Below are 8309 nucleotides of genomic sequence, written 5' to 3' on the forward strand. Positions count from 1 at the left end.
CAAATAGCAAATTCTAATTGTGCATATGGGTCAACTGGGAATGGTTGTTTAGTGAAATCTTCTGTCTTTTTAATGAAAACTTGTGCAAGTTCTTTCATATCATTAGCATCTAATTCTGTATCTAATTTAACTCCCTTTTCAATTTTTTTATTTTCAAGAGTCTTGTCATAAACTTCATCATCAACATTAAGAGCAATCTTTCCAAAGAGTGAAACAAATCTTCTGTATGAATCATATGCGAATCTTTCATTGTTGGTTAATTTAGCAAGAGCAACAACAGTTTTATCATTAAGTCCAAGATTAAGAATAGTATCCATCATACCTGGCATAGACATAGCAGCTCCTGATCTGACTGAAACAAGAAGTGGATTTTCATCTCCTCCAAATACTTTTCCTGATTTCTTTTCAACTAATTGCATATTCTTTTTAACTTCTTCCATTAATCCTTCTGGCATCTTATTTCCATTAGCAATGAATTGTTTACACATTTCTGTTGTAATAACAAATCCTTGTGGAACTGGAAGTCCAATTTTTGTCATTGTGCAAAGTCCAGCACCCTTTCCTCCAAGAAGTTTCTTGTTGGTTCCATCACCATCTTCGAAAGCATATACTCTTTGCATTATTATTTGAATGAACTCTAAATTCTTACAAATTCCTTAAATAGTTCATAGGGTTTTTTTTCCACATGGCAATGACGTTTTTTTTGCTTAATTTAAATTGTTATTTTAATATTTTTTTTTATTTTTAAATTTTATAAAACATTATTTGAATTAATAATTAATTATTTAAGATTTTCCAAACGTTGTATTGAAGAAAAACTTCGACGTTGTATTTTTGGTGAAATAGAATATGGATAATCAGAATCTAATAAAAATTTATTACTTGGATGATCGTCCATTTCAAAGACAATGTGATTTCCTTCTGTTAATGTTTTATAAGTAAAATATAATTTATGGTAACAATTACCATTGATGAAAACTCTTTTAACATACTTTGAACCTTTTTCAATATTTTTTTCTATTATTGTTTTCTTTCCATTTACCTCAAACTCTAATTTTTCAAAGAAAGGAACTCCAGTAATAAATTGATCAGTTCCAGGTGTAACACTATAAAATCCCATTACACTTAAAATATACCATGCAGACATTTGACCATTATCTTCATCTCCGCAATATCCATTTTCAGTTGATGAATATAAAGAACGAATAATATCTGTAAGTAATATTTCTGCTTGTTCACCTTTATTTAAAGATTTATAAAGATATATTAAATGTTGAATTGGTTCATTTCCATGAGCGTATTGTCCTTTATTAATTTTAGCCATCTCTGTCATTTCATGTATTATATATCTATATCTTCCAGTATAAAAATTATTTTGTTCAGTAAATACATCATCAATGCTATTTACTAATTCTTGTTTACCACCAAAGAGATTAGTCAATCCTTCGATATCTTGAACTACACTAAATCTATAATGAATAGCATTACCTTCAACATAAGGGTCTCCCCATCTTTTATTTACAATAGGTTCAAATTGACCAAATTTATTTTTACTTTCAAAGAATTTAGTTTTTCCATTAAATAAATAAATATAATTCTTTGCTTTAGATAAATAAATATCTTCGATTGTTTTATTTCCTACATATTTTGCAATTTGTGCAATACAAAAATCATTATGAGAATAATCTAATGTCTTTGATACTGATTCGAAAACTTCAGATTCTACAAATCCAAAATTATTATAATTATTTACTCCATCTCTTCCTATTGCTGGATTGAAATTAATTTGTTTTTGATCATCAATAAGACCATTTAAAATCATTTGTATTTCTGTTTTATTTAAAGAGCTAATACCTTTAATAATTCCATCGGCAATTGCACAATTTACGTGATTTCCGACCATGATATTTCTATGGTTTGGAGAAATCCATTGAGGAAAATTACCACTTTGTTTATAAATATCATAACTTGATTTAATTATTTGATCAACAACAGAAGGTGCAATAAGAGTAAGTAAAGGAATTTGAGCACGTGATATATCCCAATATCCTACATCAGTGAACATTTCTCCTTTATATATTTTACCATCAAAAGGAGATTTATAATAACCATTTTCAGTAATATTATGAGGGAATAATAATGATCTATAAAGAATTGAATAAAATGTATTTCTATCAGTTTCAATAGAAGAAGGATTAGAATTGTATATATTAAACTTATTAAAATAGTTATCCCATTCTTTTTCATTTTTTTTTATTTCTTCACTAAATGTAGTTGAATCTAAAGCATGAGAATACGAATATTCATTTGATATAAAACTTGTTCCAATTTTAATTTCTGTTGTTGTGTTTAATTCAATATAACATTGAAGAGAATTACCACTTTGAACTAATACATTGTTCTCTTTACATTCAAAGTAAGAAATAGGTTGATTTGTTAATAAAGTAACATACAATGGGAAATGAGAAGGTGCTTTTCCATTTTTAATTATTCCATCAATTCTATTTAATGAAATTTGATTAAATCGGTTAATTCCATTAAGTGTTTTAAAATGAAGGTATAAAACATTTTTACTTTCAACTTTTATCATTGAAAAATGTTGACGTGAAGTAACACCAATAATCATATTTTCATATGAAAATGATAAAAGTGATGGTTTTTGTTCAATAAAATAAATACTACCATAAGTAGGTTCTTCTGTTTCTGTTGGAATTAAAAGTAAATAGTCATAATCTTTCATCCATGGAGATGGTTGATGGGTAAGTCTTAAACCACGAAACAAATATTTGTTTTTCCATTGAAAAATCCAAGGTTCATTAAGATCAACGTTTTGAATTGTTATGTAATGGCTTGAAAATGGAGTTCCAATGCATGGATAAATATTCCCATTACTTAAACGATATTCATTGTTTGTTCCAATAAATATGTTGACATAATCTTCTTTTAGTCCATAACATAACTGAGTAATAAATAAAATAAGTGATATTATCAAATCCATTTTTTTTTTTATCATCTGTTTTTGAGTTTCCTTTAAATTAAAAAAATTAAAAATAGAAAAAACTAATATTTAATATTATTAATGTTTTTGGTATTAATTTTATTTACAAAGATGAATCTTGAGTAATAAATCAAAAGTAATAAAATCTTTATTACAAATTGTTTTGTAAATATTTATAGTATTATTTTATATATCATTAAATATATTAAACTATTATTAAAAATATCCAAATAATTCCTTCATTTTTATTTTTATTTATTTTTGAATAAATTGTTTAATTTTATTTTTGGTTTTAGTATTAATTTGTTTGAACATAATTTTTCTTTTAATTATATCATTTTTTAATTTATGTATCTTGAATTCTCTTTTGTTGTTCTTTTTTGATATAGAATATTTTTAACGATTAATTTTTCATTGTTAAAGTTTAATACTGAAGGATGATTTTTTTCTTTTATCTACTATAATATAATGAATTAATTTCATCAATTATATACTAATTTTCTATTAAATACAATAATAAAAAATAAAAAAAAAAACAAATTATTATTCATTACCAAACAATCTGCATAATGGATTTTTTATAAGAACATCTATATGTCTTTCCTTTTCTTGAAAATGTTTATCTGGTTCAGTTAAATGAAAGAATGATGGGACTTGAAAGAAAAGGTCACACCCAGCTAAAAACATACAATTTAGAATAAAGTTCATTAGCTCTAATAATGTAGTAACATCTTCTTTATGAAGTGAGTTGTTTGTACTTCTTACATAACACTCAGTTACAAAAAGACATACAAACCTTCCCTTATCACAGAATGGATGAGGGATATAATAAGCAAATAACTCATCAAAGACAGTATGTCTCATATGCATAATACAATCTCTAAATGTTGTAAAGAAAGAAGGATCACATATTTCAAAGGCATTTACTATTTTTGAAGAAACTCGTTCTTTAATTAATCCTCCTGCATAAAAATCAAGTACTTTATGATATTTAGTAAAACAAGTTTCAAAACATAGTGGTAATAAATTCTTTTGTTTTACATATATCATAAGTCTATGGTATCTTGAAGATTGTATCATTTATAATTAAAGAAAAAAAATCATTTAGATAATAACTATTGAAAACAGAATTTTGAGTTATATTGTTCTATAAATAAATTCATTATATCTTAACAATAAAAGATATTGTTTATTCATTTGTCTAAAAAATAATTTTTTTTAACTCATTTATTTTAGAGCACTATTTGATCTATGCTCTTTTGATATTATTCATGTATTCACTTTTATCTAATTTTTTATCTTCACCAAAATAAAACGAAGTTATATAACTGAGAGAATTTTTAAACTAGTACCTCTTTTTTTTTCTATTGATTGTTTTTAAGAAAATTAAAGCTAGTAGTGAAACTGATTAAAGAAACAATTAAATAATCTTTGAAAAATGAATTGACTGCAAAGTCTTTAAAGTTTATAAAAACAAAGTTAATTAAAATAAAATATTTGGTATTTACTCAGTTATTAAAATAAACAAAAGGAATCTAAAATAGAGTTTATTTTTAAGGAATGGTTTTGAAACAAGTATTGTTAATAAAATATGTTTTATTACTTGAAATTATTACTAATTCCATTAAATAAAAATTATTATTTCAAGAAAATATATTGAAAATAAATTATTTTTTAAAAGGAACAAATAACTTGAATTTAAACTAATAGATACAAAAAAAATGGAATATTTAATATCAAATTTCTATAAATAAAATTAAACAAATAAATTCAATTTTATTCATTATCTTCAGAACTGTCATCAGATAGTGTAATAGCATCATCACTATCTAATTCAACTGGGGGTCGTTCTAGTCTCTTCTTCAAATGTAAATCGTACATCTCTTGTCTCATTTTAACAATATCAAAGTTATTAACTTGAGTATAATGTTCGGCTTCTTCAACAATCTTTTTGATTGTTTCAAATGATGTTGATTTTTTATCTAATCGAAGTAACTCAAATGTAACATTAACAGCACTAGTATTAAGAAGCATATCTCCCTGTACATCAATAACACTACAAATCAATTGAATAAGAAACTTTCTTCCACCTCTAATAAATTTATCCATTACATCAAACTGTAAACAAAAAGGAAAAACATGAATACCAATTGCTGTGAAAAACTTTTGACAAAATGTTTCTGGATATGGTTGGGTTTTAAGAATTTTTTGTGTAGCAGATGGATTAACTGTTTTGGAGACTTCCATTGCAGTATATGCATCAGAAGCATATCCAGTAGCTTGTGCTTTCCAGTATCCAGGAATATAAAATTCACTTTTATTAATAACATGAAGCATTTTATACACTTTATTTTCATTTAATGTTAATCTAAGGAAAGCAGCAACTAAACACATTGGTTGAGCATAGTCACCAAAGTCTTTCCAACATTTTGTTAATAACTTAATTAAAGGAGCTTGATACACTGGAGATTTTAATGTTCTAAAAACATCTAAATAAATAATTCTTGATATACCTTCTGGAACATTTTCAATATCTTCTACGACATAATCAGGAATAGATTCCTCTGCATGAGACATAACAATGTCATACCATTCATTTGCTTTTTCAATAAGTTCAGCATTTTGTTGAATACTATTTGTTAAATATCCATCGTTATGTAATAGTAATGAATCTTCTTCTTCTAATTTCCAGAAGTCTGGTTGTGTTAACATTAAGTATAATTTTTAGATAATTTCTTTTTTTGTTTTTTTTTTTGAAAGGGTTCTAAATAGTAAATATTTCATTTTTATATATTATTTTTATTTTTTAAAATTATTTTAAAACCTATTTTTTAATTACTTTTAACAATTTTTCCTTTTTTTTGTAATAACACAAAATTATTTTTATTTTCATCTTATAATCAATTTTTTAGATTATTCATTTTCAATTATTATTTAAGTATTTGTATTCCTTTACTTATCTTCTTTGACTATTACAATCTTCCATTACACTCACTTAAATAACTTAATTTTTCAGAACAGTAATAAATATGTAATTTCTTTTTTTGTTTTCTATTTTTTGATTAATCTATCAATTTCGTCTGTGTTAATAATATGACTTCTTTGTTTTTCTTTATTGTTAATAATAGGTGCATAAATGTTATTCATAAATTTTATAAATCCAAGTTATAATTGAAATAAATAGTCTGAAAAAATAACTTCTTTACCATTTATTATAGGTCAATTTAAAAAATATCCTTTGTTTATCTGAGGTTGTATTAGCAACTATAAGAAAATTTATTAAATGAACAAAAAACTAATTTAAGTTACTATTATCAACAAAATGTATATAATAATAATATCAATGATATCAACAAAAAATAATACTTCAATGTATATTCAGCATTTATCTATTTAGTTTAAAGACTTTTAATACTTGTAGTTTAAAAAATCAATAACATTGATCATTATTCAACTATCTTTTGTACATAAGTTTGAATTTAATGATAAAACAAAAAATAATGTTTTTTAATTAAAAAAACATAAATTAAAGAGAGATACCAATAACAATAAACACCCCTACAAAAAGCAATGTTATAGCACCAATTAAACCACAAAATCCATATCTAATCAAAAGAATTTTTCTTTTATCCTTTTCATCTTTCCAAAGGGGTATTTTAGTTTCACTAATATATTCAGGTTGGATATGACTCATCTCTATTTCAACGGTTCCATCCTTTATCTTCTTTCCTTCATCAACTAATTTTCTTGTTAATGACTCTTTCTCTGAGAGAATATTTTCAGTAGATTGTTTCTCTTGGTCTCTAAGAGAACACCCTTCTTGAGAAGAGCTTGTTGAGTCTTCTGTTGGTGTTTCTGTTCGACTTGTTGTTGGTAGACTTTCTTGTGACATTTATGACGTTTATTTTTCAAGTTCTCTTCTTAAAGACCTTTCTTCCTTTGTTTTGAGAAGAGAAATTTTTCTAATAAACTTCTAAGAAAATTCTTCAAACGATAAAAGAAGCTTATTATGAATTCTTTTTTAACGAAAATAAGAATATTGTTTTATGACCTTAATTTTTAGTAATAACACTTTCACCGACCTCAATATTTACTATAACGAACTCTAAATATTTAACCAGTGATTATGTTAAAACTAATTTACATATTTTATTCAATGCAATCTTTTTTTCTAGGAAAACTTTAACTAATTTCCACTAATAATGATGAAAATATTATTATTTTTTTTTTTTGAAATTATATTTTAAGTTGTGTATTAAAACGATTAAGTGCTTATCGAAAAATAGATAACTTGAGTTAAGTCAAAGTAACTCCTCAACAACAAAAAGTATTTCTTCAATAAATAAATGACTTTAAGTTAAGTGAAAAACAGTGGATATAAAAATAATGTTTTTAAAAAAAAAAGATTGAAATACACTCAAATGCAACATATAAATGGTTAGATGAAAACAAAAGAATAAAATAAATGTGTTATAAAACAAATTTCTATCCGAGAAATAAATCAAAGTAAAAACTAACAAGAATTTTTAAAACACAATAATTATTTCTTTGCTTTTTTGAAGTCTTGAATATGAGTAATATGGTTTTTAGTTAATGGTTTCTTTTTATAAATTGATTTGAGAATTGACTCAGTTGGAAGATGACTTTGTTGGATAACACTTAAAATAGCAGGAATACTGTGATGGAATTGACGTTCATAATATAGTTTTGCATCTCTAAAATCAAGAGTATTATCGGATCGATGTCTGGCATACACCATCATTTCTTCTGCACTTTCAATTACATATTCTTCAACTAAGTCTTGAAGAAAACTTATAACTTCTTGATCAGGAGCTAATCGTGCATCAAGCATTTTCATGAGTTGAATAATATTATCACGAGGAACTAATTCTCCTTGTGTTCTTGCTTTTATAGGTTTTGTAATTTGTCTATAAACTGAAGTTGTTGATCTATTATCCATTAATAAAATACAACTTTTGTATTTTTTTTTATTTTTTGTTTTTACTATTTTAAAAAGATTCATTTTCAATGGAAAGAATATAATAATGTTTATTATCATTATCATTGAATAACATCATTGGTATTGTACACAAAAGTAAACATGAAATAATCAATAATGAATACATATGATAGTGATGAAGTAGCAATAAAGTATATAACAAATGGTAAAAGAAATACAACGAAAACGTGAATTAAAAGAAAGATGAAATGAGAAATGATAAGAAAATATGAGTAAATAGAATGGTAATAAGATAACAACTTAAGAATTATGTAATAATAACAGAGAATGAAATTGGAGTGAAATACAAGT

General features: G+C 24.5%; 6 protein-coding genes across 6 annotated transcripts in view, besides 12 other annotated features; all 6 read right to left on the reverse strand.

Moving 5' to 3' along the window:
* EDI_025810 (pyruvate, phosphate dikinase, putative) overlaps nt 1-620 on the reverse strand; it is a gene marked incomplete at both ends in the record, with an annotated part of 2249 nt that extends 1629 nt beyond the window's left edge. Inside the window, one exon of the mRNA XM_001733253.1 lies at nt 1-620. This exon is cut by the window's left edge and continues 1174 nt beyond it. Coding sequence (XP_001733305.1) covers nt 1-620 — 620 coding nt within the window.
* Nucleotides 621-707: 87 nt separating this feature from the next.
* Nucleotides 708-789: a sequence feature (AT_rich).
* On the reverse strand, nt 782-2998 carry EDI_025820 (uncharacterized protein; the record flags this gene model as incomplete). The annotated part of the gene is made up of 1 exon (XM_001735646.1): nt 782-2998. One exon carries the CDS (start codon nt 2996-2998, stop codon nt 782-784), a length of 2217 nt encoding a protein of 738 aa, XP_001735698.1.
* Nucleotides 1577-1597: a sequence feature (AT_rich).
* A 31-nt stretch (nt 2999-3029) lies between the features above and the next one.
* Nucleotides 3030-3224: a sequence feature (AT_rich).
* A 12-nt stretch (nt 3225-3236) lies between these two features.
* Nucleotides 3237-3379: a microsatellite.
* Nucleotides 3380-3457: 78 nt separating this feature from the next.
* Nucleotides 3458-3546: a sequence feature (AT_rich).
* On the reverse strand, nt 3542-4048 carry EDI_025830 (uncharacterized protein; the record flags this gene model as incomplete). The annotated part of the gene is made up of 1 exon (XM_001735647.1): nt 3542-4048. The coding sequence occupies one exon, from the start codon at nt 4046-4048 to the stop codon at nt 3542-3544; it is 507 nt and encodes a 168-aa protein (XP_001735699.1).
* Nucleotides 4049-4462: 414 nt separating this feature from the next.
* Nucleotides 4463-4497: a sequence feature (AT_rich).
* Nucleotides 4498-4621: 124 nt separating this feature from the next.
* Nucleotides 4622-4779: a sequence feature (AT_rich).
* EDI_025840 (uncharacterized protein) lies at nt 4775-5710 on the reverse strand (the record flags this gene model as incomplete). Its single annotated transcript, XM_001735648.1, has 1 exon — nt 4775-5710. One exon carries the CDS (start codon nt 5708-5710, stop codon nt 4775-4777), a length of 936 nt encoding a protein of 311 aa, XP_001735700.1.
* Nucleotides 5711-5776: 66 nt separating this feature from the next.
* Nucleotides 5777-5961: a microsatellite.
* Nucleotides 5962-6474: 513 nt separating this feature from the next.
* Nucleotides 6475-6529: a sequence feature (AT_rich).
* EDI_025850 (uncharacterized protein) lies at nt 6525-6890 on the reverse strand (the record flags this gene model as incomplete). Its single annotated transcript, XM_001735649.1, has 1 exon — nt 6525-6890. The coding sequence occupies one exon, from the start codon at nt 6888-6890 to the stop codon at nt 6525-6527; it is 366 nt and encodes a 121-aa protein (XP_001735701.1).
* A 316-nt stretch (nt 6891-7206) lies between these two features.
* Nucleotides 7207-7245: a sequence feature (AT_rich).
* Nucleotides 7246-7373: 128 nt separating this feature from the next.
* Nucleotides 7374-7402: a sequence feature (AT_rich).
* A 136-nt stretch (nt 7403-7538) lies between these two features.
* Nucleotides 7539-7958, reverse strand: EDI_025860 (uncharacterized protein; the record flags this gene model as incomplete). The annotated part of the gene is made up of 1 exon (XM_001735650.1): nt 7539-7958. One exon carries the CDS (start codon nt 7956-7958, stop codon nt 7539-7541), a length of 420 nt encoding a protein of 139 aa, XP_001735702.1.
* Nucleotides 7959-7977: 19 nt separating this feature from the next.
* Nucleotides 7978-8014: a sequence feature (AT_rich).
* Between the last annotated feature and the right edge of the window lie 295 nt (nt 8015-8309).

Source organism: Entamoeba dispar, genomic scaffold, assembly GCF_000209125.1.
Source record: "Entamoeba dispar SAW760 scf_1105229459309 genomic scaffold, whole genome shotgun sequence".
NCBI classification, from domain to species: Eukaryota; Evosea; order Mastigamoebida; family Endamoebidae; genus Entamoeba; species Entamoeba dispar.